Genomic DNA, 20261 nt, shown 5'->3' with positions numbered 1-20261 from the left:
CTCATTGCTTTCAACAGACTTGAACTCTGCTGCGTTCACACCGCGTCCGCAAGGCAAAATTTCCGTCAGTGTGGGAAGCAGGTTTTCTTTTTTGTTCTGAGATTCTTTAATGCATTTTAAAAATATATTTCCATTTTAGTTGTAAAATTTAAAACAAAACACTCAAACCTATGAAATCAGTGGTTGTATTGATTACACCTTTTTTGTTTATTAATTATTAGCATCAGTAATTTACTTACCGACACTTGATTTTGTGGATCATATCATGCACTTTGAATTGCAACTTTTGTATGAAATGTGCTATATAAATAAAGTCTTACTTATCATTTATCAAATCATAGCATTTATCAAATCATAGCATATAACAGTGTTCTACTATCACCATCAGCTAGATTTAAAACAACATTTGTTATAGAATAGAAGTGAGTCTCATAATGAAAATCACACATTATCACTGATGCAAGGTCATGATTGACTCACAAACTTTCCAGAAAAAAATGTCGACTAACATTTACATTTGTAGACCTCACTAAAGTTGGGAACTAGACCAAAAGCATTCCGGAAAAAGTCACTGGTCGCCATTTTGCACCATAAATCACAAGCATCGTTTTGGTGTTCAGACTTCTAAACATCTCTTGGCCCACAGGAAAGCACCTGGTCTGTGCTATGTGCTAAAAAAAATACCTGGAACTGGGTTCGTGGCACAAAAATAATCTATACCCAAAATGATGAAAAAAGTTCCTGAGCTGCTGAAATTGTTGCTGTGGTGTTAAAGTGCTTAGGAGTAATCGACCAAAATGACCTTTCCAGACATTTTCATGTCGTTTTATATTAATTTAGACAAGGAATGTAGATTTCGCAGGCAGAAGTTCAAAGTACTTCCAAAACTCTCTTCTCTCTCACTGTCGCTGCTAACATAAACGAATCAGCCAAACTTAAAAACGCTCCTTCCCTGAGTGCAAAATCAGACAGACAAAATCAGGCTGCTGGGGTACACTCTTTAAACAAGGGACAGCGGCTGTCCGACGATAAACAACGCAGAGATTAATTTGCCTCCTATTCTGGTGCGGGTGGATCATTAGTGTCTCACTGTGAAGTGTTCAAAGCGGTCTAGAGATAGGAGCCCACAACAGAGAGGCACTCCTGTGGGTGCAGACCAGTTGATCCGTAAGCAGTTAGCCCGGGCTCTCATGAATATGTCTAACAAGTGTAAGTGGTGCACTTGAACAGTTTCAAGGACACTCTTCTTGAACTAAATGAAGTTAATTTGAATCTTCTCAATCCCCCTGGGGAGGGCTCTGTTGCAGCGGATGCCCTCAGTGGTGCGAGGTTTTTTTTTTTTGGTGCACTTAAAGAAGCAGATTTGCTAATTTGTCCTGGCAGTGATTTACAAGGCAAGCCTGTCATACCAACCAAGTTATCTGCCAGCAAAAATTAGGAATTATTTTACAATAAGCTTCGTGAGTCACGGGTTTAGTTTGAGCTGCCAAACTGTTAAGTTATGCCAAGCCACAACTTTTGTTTGAGGCCCGTAAAAATAGTGTATGCCTTACTGCCAAGGACTGGTTGACACTTGATTCCACTTTGTTTCACTGGAAGCGTGCGGTTTCGCCGTGGTGCATTAAGACTGATAATCCTATGTGGGTCAATCCATGTCTTAACCAGTTAACCCTTATGTCTTATTCCTGGCTGTAATTATCTTATCCAGCATCCACTTTCAGAACAGTCTGTTCTCCTGAAACGAATACACCTAAACACTGTGGACACTTAACAGACTAGACCGTCTTCCCCTGCGAAGCGTTTGCATCTGTTTGACACACAGCCCATCGATCATCATTAAAGCTATCGCAGAAAAGCTCACGCCTGTGAGAAGCCTGATACTGCGTTAGCTGCGCTAGGCTGTGGGTGACAGATTGTGAAAGCATGCGTTAATGTGACCTGATCTGATTATTCAGCCTTCAGCCTGGGCCTTTCTGACGCCGGTCACCACTTCTGTGTCCTCTCAAATCCTCCTCTCTCTCTCTATCTCTCCATCTCTCTCTTTCAATTCAATTCAAAAGAAGCTTTATTGGCATGACCATAGCGTTGTAAAGTATTGCCAAAGCATTTGGTTTGGATATATAAAAATGATTACATAGATCTTTCTCTCTCTCCCTCCGTCTGCACAGGTATCTGGTGCCAGTCACGTCCCAGTTCATAATCAAGTGGCCTTCCTCCAGCCTGGGCCGCGCCTCCTCAGCCATGCCTCGCTCCCGCAGCCTCTTCACCACCAGGATGGGCCAGTTCTGACCTCTGACCTCCCCGTCCCGGCCCGCTAGTTCTGACCTCCCTGTCCCGGCCCGCTAGTTCTGACCTCCCTGTCCCGGCCGCGCCCCACCCTCTGTGCCCCACCGCCCGCCCGCCTGCCCGCCCTCCAGGTCCAGGACGCTGCCTTAAGCGCCCCCCCCCCCATGCGAGGCCAGGAGTGTGTGCCACAGGAACATATGGGAGAGATTTGCTTAGTCACCAGGGAGCTGTACCCGTCAGTGTCAGACTATTAAGTCCCCCTCTGGTGTGTGGATCCACAGTACCAGCTGGATGGCGTCTCTCTCTCCCTCTCTCTCTCTCTCTCTCTCTCACTCTCTCTCTCTCTCCCTCTCTCTCTCTCCCTTTAGTCCTTCTTGTACAGTTTGAAGTCATGATACTGTAAAGAAGCCACACAATGTGAAAAAATGCATTAATTTATTTTGAGATTTAAGAAATGTAAAAAAAAAACTAAAAACATAAAAAAAATAACATAATTATGTGAATGCTTTAGAGATGTTTAGGTTGAATGGTATGACTGAGTAAGTGTCATACTTAGTGTTATATGACTTAGTGGGACAGCGATAGAAAAGATATTTTATTTCAGTGTGTGTAATTATTTCCGGTGCTGGTTTCTTTTTCAGATGTGTGTCCATCTGACCCTTCCTTTCATGGTATTGTCATTTTAGATTGCACTACTTGCCAAGAGCATTTAAGAACTTTACATTGACCTCTTATTTAATTCCATAATATATTTCTATCGTTAGAGAGAGCAGGGAGTAGTTTAGTCGGAGGCTTTTCTCCAAACAGGAAATGTCATTTGTCATGAGAAGAAAAAAAAAATAAGAGCAAAGCTGTCTTTGCCATTTAAAGTAGTATGCTTTGCAGCCAATCAGTGAAGAGCCAAATGAGCCCGGGGATGGAACTGCTTTGAATATGCACCCCCACTGTCTTTGAAGACCCACTGCAGATGATTGCATCACTGCTGCCTGCCTGCATGACCAGACCTAACCCCTTTTCCCCGGTGTCAACAGACAGAGGATCTGCCTACTTGAATTGTGTGTGTTTTTTGTTCTCCACCTGCAGTGTCTGCTTACTTGAATTTTGTTTTGTTCACAAAAGCATTTGCTTTGTTTGTTTTGACAACATGTTTGTCACACTGACGTTGCTATTTTGTATTTATGTCTTCTATTTTGAATATGGGAATATCCATTTATGAAGTTTGAGATAGTATAAGTGTGATTTTGAACTGAAGTATAGTATAACCAAACGGCTGTTATTTTCGCCACGTTTGCCACATTTTAACAGTGTTCACTTTTCCTCCACTTGGGGGAATCAACTAGACAGAGGTTTATCGACGTTCCCGTGCCAATCGGAAACTTTCCGTCGTGTGTAAAGTTGTTTTTTAAAAAAGTAGGTAAAACACTAGAGGCAAGAGCCCTCATGGCGCAGAGAAAGCTGATATTCACAGACGACACACACACACACACACACACACACACACACACACACACACACACACACACACACACACACACTCACACAGTTATGCAGCTTGTTTCATGGGCCAGCCTTCTTCACAGCTCGTAGTTGATAGCTAGCAGCTGGCTGTAAAGAGGCAATGCAGACCCTGATTCAGCCTTTAGGTGTGATGACTATAACAGGGATTCGTCCCTCCTCTGTCCCACTCCCTCCTCCCCTCCGTGTCATTTCAACATGCCAAAAATCTCATTTTGCCAGGTTTCTTTTTCTTACTGAGTTTTTGGAAGTTTACATAGCAATAAATGCTTAAGACACTCCCTGACTTCTTGTGTGATTCGTGTCTTCCTCTTTTTTTCTTCCTCTTCCGTTTTTCCCCCGGCATTTATTCATTTAATAGATAATTTTATCCTTAAAGCACGTGTAGGATAAAACTAAATAACAAAATAAATGTTCTTTATTAGTGTGAGTGCTCCTGTTGGAGTGGAACCCATGACATGACGTTGGTGTTGTGAGCACCTTGGTGTACTTGTTGAGCCACTGGAGGAGCTCACACACACAAGATAGCAGCTCTCCCCAGGCCCCACACACACTCCACACACACTCTGACCACCTCGGTGGCGCCGTGTCCTCATTCCGTCGGGTATATGGCTCTGTGTGGTCGCTGCCTCGGCCCGGAGATATTTCTGGCATGGGCGCAGGACGAGGCCCGCTGGGAGAAGAGAGCGACTCTCGTGTCGCTCCCCAGCCATCCGACGTGAGAATTAAGCGCCGTCCTGTCGCGTCGTGACCTGACATGAAGGAGAGCGAACGGAGGTGTTCATTCCTTATTTACACGCGCTGCGTGGCTCGCTCAGGCCAGCAACTTACCCCTACTGCTGCTGCTGCCGCTACACACAGCCGCCAACCCACACACACACACACACACACACACACCCTCCCTTCTCCACCTATTTCACCACACACCCCTACTGTACTGCTCCCCTCCCCCACTCCACTCCCTCCCCCCCCCCCCAACACACACACACATCTCTTCTGCTGCCTTCCTCCCTCCTCAGTATCACCCGTGGAGGTGCAAAAAACATCCGTGAGGTGCTTCCTGCCTAAGTGAGAAGACAAGGAGACCCAATTCTGTGACCCTCCATGATCTTGGCTTGCAACTGCACCGACCGAATGGCAAAAATCTCCTCTCCTCCTCTCCTCTCCTCTCCTCTCCTCTCCTCTCCTCTCCTCTCCGTGAGGCTTGGACAGTGTGAGCGCTGAGAAGAGATAAGCGCACGGGGCCGGGTGCCGTATTTCGCCCCCCCACCCCACCCCCCGTTTGAATAATCACCCATGTGTTTCATCCACGAGCCTTGAGAGAAACGCTGCGTTTGGGAGCAGCGTGAGGCGGTCCCTGTCTCGATGCGATAGTAATGTGTGTGTGTATGTGTGTGAGTGTGTGTGTGTGTGTGTGTGCACCCAGACATGCAAGGCCGCTCCAGCCTCTTTATCCAAACAGAGGGAGACGGCGGTGGACTTGTCAAAATGTTAGCCAGCTTGGTCTTTTCCCATCACTATGTCTTTATTTCCAATGCCACTGAGTTCTGTGTGTTTGTGGAGGGGTGGGTTTTTTTATTATGTGTTGCATAAATTGTACGTTGAAATCAGACAAAATACTGGGAACATCTCACTGGTGTGCCTGGCGGTTAGGTGTGTGTTTCGTGTTTCTGAGGTGTGGTGTTACCATGGAGCTAGGTTCTGTCCTGGGCAACTGTGAGCCACACTGTGTCACACCCTGCCAAACCACTCACACACTAACACACACACACACACACACACTGTGTCACACCCTGCCAAACTGATAGCGGCATTAATTAAAGAAAAGTGAACATCAGCCACCTGCCACCCACTCACGTTCCAACAGCCTGCTTTGCATATTCAAGTCACACCGCCACAATATAAGATATCAAAGACAGCATAATAAAAATAGGAATAATACTAATGATTATTCTTCTTTATTCATTCATTTTAATCATAATGAATTCATAATATGAATTGAAAATGAACTGAAAATTATAAAAACTGTTCGATTTAGGCAAAAATGAAGCCTTAGGTCAAGGAAGCCTATGTTGATGTGGTGTTCAGGAATTATTATTCCTTTGTTGTTGCTCAGGAGGAGTTATTGGATGTTCCCAGCAGGAGTTGTCTGCTCCACTTGTTCCACTCTCTGTATTGTGCCGATATCTGTGTAACTACAGCTAGTGCTGGGGACACACACTACAGCTAGGGTCGCCGACTCACACACTTCAGCCAGAGCCACAGACTCACACACTACATCCAGTATCACAGACACACACTACAGCCAATATCACAGACACACTTTACATCCAATATCACAGACTCACACACTACAGCCAGAGCCACAGACACACACTCTACATCCAATATCACAGACTCACACACTACAGCCAGAGCCACAGACACACACTCTACATCCAATATCACAGACTCACACACTACAGCCAGAGCCACAGACTCACACACTACATCCAGTATCACAGACACACACTACAGCCAATATCACAGACACACTTTTACATCCAATATCACAGACTCACACACTACAGCCAGAGCCACAGACACACACTCTACATCCAGTATCACAGACACACACTACAGCCAATATCACAGACTCACACTTTACATCCAATATCACAGACTCACACACTACAGCCAGAGCCACAGACACACACTCTACAGCCAGTATCAAAGACTCACACTCTACAGACAATATCACAGACACACACTACATCCAGTATCACAGACTCACACTACAGCCAATATCACAGACACACACTACATCCAGTATCACAGACACACACTACATCCAGTATCACAGACACACACTACATCCAGTATCACAGACTCACACTACAGCCAATATCACAGACACACACTACATCCAGTATCACAGACACACACTACATCCAGTATCACAGACACACACTACATCCAGTATCACAGACTCACACTACAGCCAATATCACAGACACACACTACATCCAGTATCACAGACACACACTACATCCAGTATCACAGACTCACACACTACATCCAGTATCACAGACATACACTCCAGCCCAGGGGCGGATCTAGCCATTTTGGGGCCCTAGGCAAAATATAGACATGGGGCCCTCATTTTTGAAACACGTACACAAAACAAATAACCATCCCAATACTCTTAGAATCGCAATAAACCCATAGTGCACTGCCACTCAACTCTCCACAGTAAAATCAGTTTCAGATTTCTCCAGCCTTTGCCAAAATTACATGTTTATTACTCAGATCAAACGAGAGAGAGAGAGAGAGAGAGAGAGAGAGAGAGAGAGAGAGAGAGAAAGATTAGAATTTCCATTCTCTGCCAGAGATACAAAATGATCTTGCACTTAACAGAACTAAAATACAAAATGGATATGAGTCTATGAAAACCACCATCTACATTTAAACAGGACCAATGAAAAGATTTTGTGTGTGGACAGGAATAACAGTGGCTGTGTGTGTGAGTGAGAGACAGGCAAAGCAGTGGTTCAGTGTGAGTGAGTGAGTGACAAGCTAAGTTGCGCTCGGCCAAGTGTATAATAATGGCGATCAGACGTTTTCAAGATCTCTCTCCATTTGTTTACTTCGTTCACAAAGAGCTCTTGATTTACATGATCTATGGCTTTACCTGTTTGGAGCCGTTGCTGAAGCGTTCGCTAAACAGCCATATTTGCGAGGTGATCAGCAGACTTCTCGTGTTCTTTTAGGAAGGCTGATACATTTTTCCAGTCGTTCGTGCCGTCAATTTCGGCAGTGTATCTGTTACAGAACCTGTTATCTATCTGCCGAGCAAATGTCAGGCTCATATACAAAAACATTAACGTGAATTAATTGATGCTAATACCTAGCGCAGTCTCTGTAATTTCCCCTATACGTTAGTATTAAGCTAACGTATTTTATATCACAGTTTAAACACGCAATGCTATGTGAAACGAATGTTACGAGATGAGATTACTAAAATGTATTCTGCATGTCTGCTCAGTTTTACAGTGCTACCCAAGTAAAGGTTTGAAAATAACTTCAAGCTTCAGACTTTCTGTTAGGGAAACTGTTTTCTATCTGCCAAGCAAATTACCTATTGTTCTGGAGGTTTATTGCTTTGCAACAGGGGCAACCTTTCTAGGGATCCCTCTGCTTTGGTTTGAAGTAACGTTATTTCGCGCTGCGTGCGTAACTACGCGATCATATTCTGGACTAGTCCAATGCACAATGGAGGGGAGCATGTGTGCTGGAAAATTATTATTTAGGCATTAGTTCGGCGTTATGTTGAAATTTTTGTTATTTTTTTCTACTAGAAATGTGTTTCTTTTTTTTTACTTTACATAAGTAATGGCTTGGGGGGTCAGATTTGGGGGCCCCTAATAAAGACAGATTTGGTTGGGGCCCTAGGCACTTGCCTAGGTTTGCCTAATGGAAGATCCGCCTCTGCTCCAGCCAGAGCCACAGACTCACAATGCCCTCGCTCCCCATTCCCTGGTTCCCAGTCCCTGATATTTTGTTCCAAACAAAGTCTATGATAATCCTACAGCCTGAGTCCACAGCCCACAGGAGCTTTCATCCAGAGGCGCACTGGGAAATGGAGTTGTGTGGAAACTTATATTATTGTCAGGCCATTTCGGTAAAAAAAAAGTCCCTGTGTTTTTTTCTGACACATGTACAGGAGAAGCAACGTCTGTCTGTGAGGACGGGGAGGGGACCACTCTCCTCTCCTCTCCTCTCCTGTCCTCTCCTCTCCCCTCCTCTCCTCTCCACATGACCACTTCTAAGGTCTCAATGCTGAGTCTGGACAGACAGAGAGAGAGAGAGAGAGAGAGAGAGAGAGGAGTTGTGTTCTCTGGCTCTTTTGTTTTCTGTCACTATGCAGTTCAACAGCCCCTCTTCACCCCCAAAGGCAGGGGAGTGGAGTGGGGTTGTTTCGTTTTTAAACTGTCTATGTTGCAGTTGACTGTATAAAACAGAGAAAGAAAGGAGGCAGCAGCTGCCCCTGGTGCAGATCAGGATCTGGCCCACGTCTGGCGTGGGTCCGGTGCAGGGCCGTCTGTGGTCTAGCCTGGTAGTAGAAAGCCGACACCCTTCAGAGCCGGGGGAGCGTCCTCCTCCTCGGGCGCGGAGCACCTGTGGGGATTGAGACATCCTGGTGGGGATTATCAATACGTCCCCTCCAGCCTGGCTCGGAGACATGAGACGGGAGACGTGAGACAGGGCTGCTCTGCCCATTAGTCCACTGCTGTGCTCAGGGACCTTACAGCAGCAGCTGCCTGCCGTGTTCACGAGCCAGCACCAGCACCAGCACCTCTCGTGTGACTGTGCTCTCCTCCTCTCTTCTCTCCTCTACTACTCTTCTCTCCTCTCCTCTTCTCCTCTCCTCTCTCCTCTTCTCCTCTCTCTCAACTCCTCTCCTCTTCTCCTCTACTCTCTACTCTCTCATCTACTCCTCTCTACTCTCTCCTCTCCTCTTCTCCTCTCCTCTCTCCTCTACTCCTCTCTCTCAACTCCTCTCCTCTTCTCCTCTACTCTCTTCCTCTCTACTCTCTCCTCTTCTCTACTCTACTCTCTCATCAACTCCTCTCTACTCTCTCCTCTTCTCTACTCTACTCTCTCATCAACTCCTCTCTACTCTCTCCTCTTCTCTACTCTACTCTCTCATCAACTCCTCTCTACTCTCTCCTCTTCTCTACTCTACTCTCTCATCAACTCCTCTCTACTCTCTCCTCTTCTCTACTCTACTCCTCTCTCCTCTACTCCTCTCTCCTCTTCTCTCCTCTCTCCTCTTCTCTCCTCTACTCCTCTCTACTCTCCTCTCTCCACTCCATTCCTCTCTCCTCTCTCCTCTTCTCTCCTCTACTCCTCTCTACTCTCTTCTCTCTCTCCACTCCTCTCCTCTTCTCCTCTCCTCTCTCCACTACTCCTCTCTCTCAACTCCTTTCCTCTTCTCCTCTCTACTTTACTCCCCTCTCCTCTACTCCTCTCTCCTCTTCTCTCCTCTCTACTCTCTCCTCTTCTCTCCTCTACTCCTCTCTCCTCTACTCCTCTCTCCTCTCTCCTCTTCTCTCCTCTACTCCTTTCTACTCTCCTCTCTCTCCACTCCATTCCTCTCCTCTTTTCTCCTCTACTCCTCTCTACTCTCTCCTCTCTCTCCACTCCTCTCCTCTTCTCCTTTCTCCTCTACTCCTCTCTACTCTCTCATCTACTCCTCTCTCCTCTCCTCTACTCCTCTCTCCTCTTCTCTACTCTACTCCTCTCTCATCTCTCCTCTACTCTTCTCTCCTCTCTCCTCTCTCCTCTCTCCTCTTCTCTCCTTTACTCCTCTTTACTCTCTTCTCTCTCTCCACTCCATTCCTCTCATCTCCTCCTCTCTCCTCTACTCCTCTCTCCTCTTCTCTCCTCTACTACTCTCTCCTCTCTACTCCTCTGTACTCTCTCATCTACTCTCTCATCTACTCTCTCATCTCCTCCTCTCTCCTCTACTCCTCTCTCCTCTACTACTCTCTCCTCTCTACTCCTTTCTACTCTCTCATCTACTCTCTCATCTACTCCTCTCTACTCTCTACTCTACTCCTCTCTCCTCTCTTCTCCTCTTCTGGGTTTTGAGGGCTGCACCAACTGGCCTTACACGCTGTGGACTCTAGGGGGTTAAATACGAAGGGATTGGTCCTTTGTTCAAAAAGTGCATGCATGTGAGTGTGTGTGTGAGGCTGCCACATTTGACCATCTGACGATATACTCTGTGTGTCTGTTTGTGTGAGTGCGTGTGTGTGTGTGTGTGTTGGTCTTCAGTGGGCTCTTGAGAGGTGAAAATCTCAGACCTCCTGTCTGTCCATCTGAAGATGATCTCTGTGTGTGTGTGTGTGTGTGTGTGTGTATGTGTGTATGTGTGTTCAACTGCAGACCATCCGTCTGTCCATCTGAAGATGAACTGTGTGTGTCTCCATCTGAAGATGAACTGTGTGTGTGTGTGTGTGTCCATCTGAAGATGAACTGTGTGTCTGTGTGTGTGTGTGTCTATCTGAAGATGAACTGTGTGTGTGTGTGTGTGTGTGTGTCGATCTGAAGATGAACTGTGTGTGTGTGTGTCCATTTGAAGATGAACTGTGTCTGGGTGTGTGTGTGTGTGTGTGTGTCCATCTGAAGATGAACTCTGTGTGTGTGTGTGTGTGTGTGTGTGTGTCCATCTGAAGATGAACTGTGTGTGCGTATTGATTAGAGGCTCACAGCGAGGAGAGCTCCGGAGGGCTCAGTTGCTTCCAACCGATTTGTTGTTGATCCCCAGAGCCCGAGGACAGATATGGTGAACTCCAGAGTTCAATAATTAAAGAAGCAAATAGATTGTGAGAGGCTGAGCTGAGGGGAATTCTTGCAGATTGGCAGAACTGAGTTTACGTCTCACCCCGTGAACACCCAGAGACGTCCACTTTAACATTCTTCAACGGGCCGGCGAGCTGATAGCTAATAGCTCACTTTGTCAGGGTGACAAATCAGATCAATAGGTCTGCTTCATTCAGTTTACAAATCAAAAGCATTTGGCTGATTCATCTGAAGCTAAACTGATGAGTGAAAATGAAATGATACTGAAATGGTTTGTGTTGTGCCTGTGCAGTGACTCCATTCACTGACACAGCAAATAAAAAATATCCAACTTTGAAAATATTTTGTTTACTGTGAATGTCGTGGAGACGTTAGGTTACAGTAATATTCTTCAGACTAACTGGAATTTTATTTATTTAAACATCATATAAGATTTGAGTGGCTCTTAGGAAATCCTTAGGTGCCGGTTTGTTGTTTGTAAGATAAGGAGTTCATGAAAATAGACTAAGTGAATGATCCAACGGTGTTTTCGTGACTGAACAAGAGTGCATTTGACTGTTACAAGACATGAACGAAGCTACTGGCAGCAGAGTGCTGGAAACAACATCAATGCCGGATCAGTGAAACCATTTTATGCAAACAAAGCCCATTTTTCTACATCACCTAAATCATCACTAATAATAACCCCACACCTCTACTTACTACAGACTTGAAAAGGAAACTGTAACATGGAACTGACATTGAAGAAAAACATACACTGTACATAGCCAGAACTCCCAAAAAGAATTTCTGCATTTTCACCATGGACTGCCGTGTATTATCGGAAGCTGGTTTTGTTTTGGGTTGCTAGGCAGACTTTGTAGATCTTTTGGTAAAGTGTGTCATCTGGCCTGCAGCACAGGCTCTCTTCCAGCCAGCTGCAATCAGACATATGGGTTAAGCTCTTCTCAAGGCCTGCTGGGCTGATAGTTGGCGTCGCAAGTCTGCTGTGAGGGGGGGGGGACACCAGACTGTACCAGACTGCCAGTAAAAAAGTGATGTCAGTAAAGATCATGATCAGTTTTACAGGTGTGTACCCACCTAAGTGCAGGTAGAAACCCTGGATTTAAATATAGGTTAGTATTGCTTAAAGAGCAACCCTGGACTGATATAGAGGTTAGGAAAGATACTAACTGTTTTGCCCAAACAGCACATTATGCTATATTGCGATACGTCTGGTCAAGTAGTAGTCTGTTGTTAATGTTGTTTATGTCTGTTGTTAATGTTGTTGTCTTTACCCATGTAACTTTATTAATATTACAGTACTTACTGCCTATATGCAACTATTACTGCCTCTATTACACTATTACAGAAATATTTGTGTTTGTGCATTTTGATCCAGTTTTGCTGACGTTCGCTGGGCTAACCCTCACAGGCATATGGTGATGAGTGCTGTGCAGACACCAGCGCAGACATGTTGGAAACACATGAGCTGGTTTGGGATGGATTTGGTCAGGACAGCATTGGTCAGGAAGTATAAGTCTCCCAGTGCCCAGTATAAAACAGCTCATTTTTCAGCAGGGATGTTGGACGTTGTCCATTCTGTGTTTTCAACACTATCACAGCCAGGCAGTGTCCACTGATTATTTTTAAACCAGACTTGGATGACTGGGGGAAGACATGAGTGAGTGGATAAGCTTGCTTTCGGCCCTAGAAAAACACACACTTTTGATTATTGAGAAGCCAGTGGAGCACAGCTTGTTTGAATTTGCTTGGCACATGCCCTGCAATATCATCAATATTTTTTGTCTGATTCAATCTTTTCCATACTTGTGTATGTCTTTATATGCTATTGTAGCCGTCCCCCTGTGTTACCTATGTATAACAAGCCTCAGTGTAAAACAAGTCACTTTTAGGACAACGCAGATGCTACTAATGCTAACGCAGCCTATGCTGTGTCGGCTATAAAGCGGACCAGTTAGTGCAGTATTGTTGCAGAAGTACAGTTCTCAGAGACCAAATAATTGATTTGAAAGTGGCGAGCACATTTACACGTGCGTAGAGTGCATTAGCACTGAGGCCCGAATGCAAATATGTGCCAAACGGAGAAGTGCATGCTGGAGCCTAATTGAACTCATCCCTCCTCGGAGGAAATCACATCGGGGAACAAATTGTCCCGCGGCCTCTGAGGAGGAAAACAAACGCGTCCAGCTGACCCGACCGCCTCCAGACTGCGCCTCCTACCCCAGGAGCCCAGGGGAGGACCTCGCCTAAAACCAGCTATCAAAAGAAAAGATTGCAAAAACAGCTCTCTTTTTCTCTCTGTCTCTCTCTCTCTTTCTCTCTGTCTCTCTCTCTCTCTCTCTCTCTCTCTCTCTTTGTCTCTCTCTCTCTCTTTCTCTTTTACACACACACAAACACACACACATATATTAAAAGATTTGTAGCTGGAAAGCATGGCTTTCTGCAAACCGCACCCTGACATTTGACAATACAAGAGTTCAGAGTAGGAAAAGAGAGTAGGAAAAGAAAAGAGCAATACTGGCACCGATCCATGCTTTCACATTTGTACACTTGCAGTGAAAGTACTATACAGTAGTTACCTTAGTAAGCACATACATATAGACAGACACATACATAGAAACATAGATCATTGACATCTGTCATTTTCTTCTACATTCCTCAGTCGTTGCTAAGTGAAGTTCCAGGTTCACCCATCAATGGAAATATAGTTTGACAAAAGCTTTGAAACAGTTTTGTCAAGTTAGTCAAAAATATGTTTTTCCATGACTTACACGTCGTGGCGTCCTTAGTATCTACTATGTGCTTTCCCTGAACAAAAAAGCCCTACTAGGGCAAAGGAATGTGATATTTTGGTTGGCTTTCCCTCCTTCTTGAACGGCACATACAGTAATAAGAAACGTGCAGAAATGTCGAAGTGAAACGTGACATATTTCCGTTTCAAAGTGCCATGCTTTGAAATTCTATCCGGTGCTTTGGCAAGGCGGTGTAAAGCTTAGGAGAGTATCATTCTCTTCTCATGGAGGACCTTTCAAAATATGAAAGGCACATTGTTCAGACAGCCTGTGTTCTCTGCCTCTCTCTCTTTCACGTGTGCACAACACACTGTCTGCTGTGGAAATCAAAAAATTGGTTGGTGGGAAAAGGCTGAGAAGAAATAGTCTATTCCTGAAGACTTGAAAGGAACTTGGAGGAAGAGAGAGTAGGTATACAAAAATACATTACGTTCTACATTAAATATAAATTTTGATATCTCACAGATACCAGATATTGCTTGCCCGAAAAAAAGAAAAAAACACATGACTCAAGGAATTTTTCGAATCATCGAATCATCTTCCAATAGTGTCTGTCCAATCGCACATTTAAACCACAAGTACTGAGGGCGCGCCGGCAAAGAGCTATGCCTTGGCACTATTTAAGAATTCAAATACACAAGCTTCAAGGATATTTCAACTTATTCTTTAATTGTTTAAACAACATGCATCGGAAGCCACTTCTGTGAATATTGTTGTTACGCGTTGTAGTCTCCACGTCCTCCTGGCTCCAGACTCCTCTGCATTGGCAATCAGACAGAAATCACTTGAGAGTCCAAGATGGAGTAAAAATAGCTCCAAGTGTGATGCGCTGAGGGTTAGAGGGTTTTAAAAGGCTTGATTACGACACCAGGAAGGCCCTATGGAAAAAAAGCCTCACAGCAGTAGCTCACATCTGCCATTGTAGTTGAAGGAGCTTGTAAATCCAGCCATATTGTCTGGGGGAATGGAGAGAGTGAACTAGCAGGCACGCAGAGATTCTAACATAGTTTGGAGGTAGAACTGTTTTTTTTTACAAGGGTGCTGAGAATAATTTTTCTTATTCTTATTCTTATTCTTATTCTTATTAATAAAAACCCAGTCAGTAAGTCCTTCTAGCCCGTGTGCCCACTTCTGAATGCCTTTCTGACTCTTCTGACCTCTCCAGACTCCTCTGACCCCAACTGACTCTTGTTTACCTCAGAATGGTCAACTAAAACAAACCACTCACCCACTCACAAATTTTTTTTTTTTTCAGATTTATTTAATTGAACTGTGGACATTATGAATTAAATCATTGCAGCATTTCTCTCAAGTTACGAAATGTATTTAGGTCCCTTAAAAACTGATTCAACTTGACCAACTAATTCGGATGAAATTGTGTAAATGACGGTTATGAAAAGGGTGCCATAGATTTCTTGTTTATTCATTATAGAGCTCTGCAGGTTCCATTAGCAGGTACATAATGAACATAGTAATCATAAACAGGTTGTATTTAAATGATTCCAATGTCACTGCAAATACATCAATATATTGCAATGTCACTGCAAATAGATCCATATATAACAATGTCAATGCTTCTTAAAATGACACAACCTGAATAAGTCAAGCAGTTACATTCAGAGGCATTAATTACTCCGTGCAAACAGGACAATGGGACCACTGAGGTCTTGAGTTTTATCAATACCTGCCATTGTCATGTTGAGAAGAGAAGCAAAGGCGGATGGGAATCCATTTAACAAGGAGGTGGTGGCAGAAAGGTTTGCCATGTTATCATTTAGGTTCCCAGTTGTGAACTTACTTCATTTCACGCTTGTCCTACGTGATTAACAAGGATAAATTGAATGCTATGACAAAATGCATGAGTCCAACTTTCTAACATCATGTTTTAAAGAGAAACGAGACTGGTTTGTGTAATTCCAAAGCAATATAGTTTAGTACATTTGACAGTGCCTCTTTCCCCCCTTTGTCTCAGTGAGGGTGTTTTGACACAGCTTGATTGGCCCTGAGCTGAACCAAAGGCACCCTCGACCCCCGCATCCTCTGGCCCCCACCCCCATCCCACACCCCCACACAGGTCAAGGCTGAGCCACGTCTCACGAGCGGAGCGGAGAGGAGCAGCAGGGCCTCAGCTGCGTGTCTCACACACACACACACACACACACACACACACACACACACACACACACACACACACACACACACACACATGCTCAGGGTGCTGCAGTCACTCCAGGTTCAGCCAGTCAGCCCCTTCATGTGCTGCTCGTGCTGCTGGCCACCAGAGAGCCTGTTTATTTGGGTAATAACAACTTCAAAGACGCTGCTTGGATCACAGGAAAGTCAGTCTTTCTATGGTGTGTGCATCTATGGTGTGTGTTGTTTATATATATGGTTTTTGTGTGTGTGTGTGTGTGTGTGTGTGTGTGTGTGTGTGTGTGTGTGTGTGTGTGTGTGTGTGTGTGTGTGCGTGTGTATGCATGCTTATGCGTGTGCGTGGCTGTGAATGTATGTGTGTGGGTATGAGTTTTGTTTAAACACCCTATGTGTAAAAAAGAAGTACACATCATGTTGGCGATTCATATTCTCCAGAGGTGAGTCTCCTCCTCAGAATCGTTTCGGCTTCTTTGCCTATTTGAAGCGCTGTGAACAGCTAAGCCATGCTACCCTGGTCTAATCACACACACACACACACACACACACACGCACACACACACACACACACACACACACACACACTGCCCTGGTCTAATCACATCACAGCTCTCCAGCCACTGCACAGGCCAGATGGCCACACTCTCCCAGTCACACACACACACACACACACACACACACACACACACACACACTCCCAGTCACCTGAGCAAGACTTGGCCCTCTGGCCTCTCTTCCTGCCTGCCTCCAAGGGTCCTGAGAAGGGTCACGGCGACACAGTGTGTGAAGGAGTCCATCGATGTGTATTTATCTTTTTTATTTTAGTGTTAAGCCCCTCTTTAAGCTTTTCAAGTTTGAGTGCACCTTTTTAACAAAATGGCGGGAAGAGTATTCATAACCCTGTGTTGGGTGTTTTATGCTTATGAAGTCTTTGCTAAAATAGGGTTAAATGACCTCAAACCAAAAAATGTCTCCTCTCGAATATGTTTAGCACTTACTGTAGACCTTAAATTGTTCTATCATCCGTATTGTGTGAGAGGCACAGCCATGGGGGAGACTACCAATAAACCTTATTTACTCAGTCATTCATTTTAGGTCAAAAGCTCAACACTATTTTTGGTCCGAGAGCAAAAAAAGAAGATCAGACAAAACATTGCTGAGTGAGTTGTTCTGGGAGGGATGTTAGCTGGTTGCTGTTAGCCGCTGAGTGAGTTGTTCTGGGAGGGATGTTAGCTGGTTGCTGTTAGCCGCAGCTTGAGTTCACACAGGAGGGAGAGCACTGTGCAGGAGCAGCAAGGCTAACTCCATTACCTGCCTGAGGTAATGAAAACCACACTTAAGGGATTACCCACACCAAGTATCCAAACACAGATGTACACACATCTAATCGCCTCACCGCTTAACACACACACCAGCATCAATCAGAGCGCTGATTTAGGCTTGGGATTCTGTTACACAAAACTTAACCTTGTTTTACCTCCTGGCTACTCCTTGATCGCTGCACTTATTACATCTGAGATGAGAGCACGCAACTCATGACAAGCACTAATGAAATGGAAACAGCCTAAAAACAGTTCGGTGTAGCTCTTGCTCAAATATTTATGATTTATCTTTAAGTCATTCAAGTTAAAAGCAGCTTTGCCATGTTTTGGTTGAAAGCGACAGGTTCTGTGACACACATACACACACACACACACACACTCTTCCTGTCGGATGTGTTTCATGTTGAGGTCCACAAACAGTTGCTCCCCTCCTGAGTAAGACTAATAGATGTATAAGCATGATTAATGGGGCTGATTTGTGTTGACAGGCTCCTGAATGACACGTTACAGGTGTGGATCTCGCCACTCGCTTCTCCTTCCACACAAAGCGGCGAAACAGCTGCCCCTCTCTCTCTCTCTCTCTCTCTCTCTCTCTCTCTCTCTCTCTCTCTCTCTCTCTCTCTCTCTCTCTCTCTCTCTTTATTTATCTCCACACAACACCATGCCTCTCTCTCTCTCTCTCTTTATTTCTCCCCACACAACACCATGCCTCTCTCTCTCTCTCTCTCTCTCTCTCTCTCTCTCTCTCTTTATTTCTCTCCACACAACACCATGCCTCTCTCTCTCTCTCTCTCTCTCTCTCTCTCTTTATTTCTCTCCACACAACACCATGCCATCTCAATCAGCGGCCGAGCGGCGGTCCTCTGGGCGGATTAGAGTCCAGTATAACCTTTGACTGGGATGACAAACGTTTGCCAGACACTGCTCTGAAGTTCTCCAGCCTTGCGCTTAATCCCGGCTCACATACCAGTCAGCATTTCCCTGGAGACTAGGCAAGAAATAGTTAAGATGTCTGTCATTCAGAGAGTAAACGAGAGAAAGAAAGAAAGATAGAGAGAGAGAGAAAATGAACAACTGGAATCAAAAGTAGAAGAACTAAAATCAAGTGATGTCTGAAAACAACTGGATTTTTTTTTCATACACACACACAATTAATTTGCCCTAAAATGGCTTTTTGTTATTGCCTCATGTTGTGCAGGCTGGGATTTTGTTGTTTTATTTAGTTTGATAGATTTCTTTTCAAATGGTCTCACGTTACTGAAATAATAAGTCCAGATTCAAAGCAAACCAAACATCCAGAGGATCCCTCAGCCGCTGTAGGGTAACCACCCTCACAGCACAGGCCCCTCTTCAGACTCCTCCACCACTCCACCCCCACTGCCTCTAGAAGCAAATCAAACGCGCTCATTCCTGATGCATTCCACCAAAGTTTTCCACAACAACGCATGGTATTCAGTCGACACCGGTTCCATCTCCCATCATTGATGAGTGGGGAATAAAAAAAGCTTCACGCACAGCACCTGAATCACTGCCAACCCAGTATGCAACCAGGGAGAAGGCAGTGGGTAATCGAATCGACATGGCGTCTGATGAAAGTGAAGTACCCTCAGACTCGACCATTCATGTTGGGAGAGAAAAGCCATATTTATTCAGTAGGAGATGCCATTGGAGACACACCATGGGAGTCAGGGGCGCCTGAGCTTGAACCTCCATTCTCCTCCGAGGCTCCCCTTTGGTTTCCCTGCTCCGCTCCGCTCTGTGCCGTACCGTGCCGCGTAGCGTCGTGTAGCGCCGCACACCTTTGGCTCACGCAAGAGGAATGAAAGGGAGCTGAGGCACCAATCACAGAACTCCGAGAAAAACTCACTTGACAGGCTCAGATGTTGCATCAGGCTTCCCAGAAGGCCAGAGCCCATCTGAAGCCCCGCAGAGGCGGAAAAACGGCCCTCGTCTCTCGACCGCAGCTTCACGGTGTTAAGTCATACAATTAAAAATTCAATCATTCGACTAATTCCCTATTGTGAGTTTTTACGTAGCTGAATGAGGAAGGGACGGACGAGAGTGACCACATCTGCCTGCACCCAGCCATATGCTGGGGATGCAAATGCCATCCCATTACCATAAACAAGTATAAAAAGTAGGGCATTGGGTATCTGTGATGCCACACACACAAAAAAAAAGAAGAAGGAAAAAAAAAAATTCCAGTCACCTTGGATAGCGGTTGAATAGCGGTGCGCAACTCGGAGCGCAGAGATGCTCAGAGGCGCCGTAGCAACCAAGCTCGTGAAATCTGGCCGTCACGGCTCTTGATGAGTACCCTTGACAAAAAAATGAAATCGGTATGCAGCACGGCAGGCAGGGACCTTGTCAGATGCTAATATGGGGGCCACAGTCGAGGTTGTGATCCAGAGCTATTTATATATTTCTTCTCTGGCAGTGAGATGTATTTGTTGTAGTACTGGTGCATACCAGATGGTGGTGGTCTTTGCACTCGCTTCATAAATCACCCCCCACCCGACACACACACACACACACACACACACACACACACACACACACACACACACACACACACACACACACACACACACACACACACACACACACTCATCCCACACATCCCCACCCCCCTCCACCAGACCACCACCCCCTCCATCCTCCCTGCCCTCACTCTTGTTATTCATTAAAGCAGGTTGGAATAATAAGTCCCCAAGAAACTAGGAACATGTGATGAAGCCATAGTTAATAATGTATACATCTGCCCTCCCCCTCTCTTCCCCTACTTTCTCCCAGCCTCTCTCGGTCCTCAGCCTCCCCCTCTCCAAAATCTGCAGAGTCCTCCTTC

At 45.2% G+C, this 20261-nt stretch overlaps 1 protein-coding gene across 1 annotated transcript in view; it reads left to right on the top strand.

Moving 5' to 3' along the window:
* The window catches only part of ttll7 (tubulin tyrosine ligase-like family, member 7), a 60248-nt gene extending 57930 nt beyond the window's left edge, over positions 1-2318 (top strand). Inside the window, exon 21 of the mRNA XM_080833808.1 lies at positions 2169-2318. Coding sequence (XP_080689934.1) covers positions 2169-2289 — 121 coding nt within the window. The 3' untranslated portion in view covers positions 2290-2318. The remainder of the gene's footprint in view (positions 1-2168) is intronic.
* The last annotated feature ends 17943 nt before the right edge of the window (positions 2319-20261 follow it).

This window comes from Sprattus sprattus, assembly GCF_963457725.1.
Source record: "Sprattus sprattus genome assembly, chromosome: 3".
Classification (NCBI taxonomy): domain Eukaryota; kingdom Metazoa; phylum Chordata; class Actinopteri; order Clupeiformes; family Clupeidae; genus Sprattus; species Sprattus sprattus.
The sequence above is the reverse complement of the archived record's forward strand: the minus strand, read 5'-3'. Positions and strand labels throughout refer to the sequence as shown.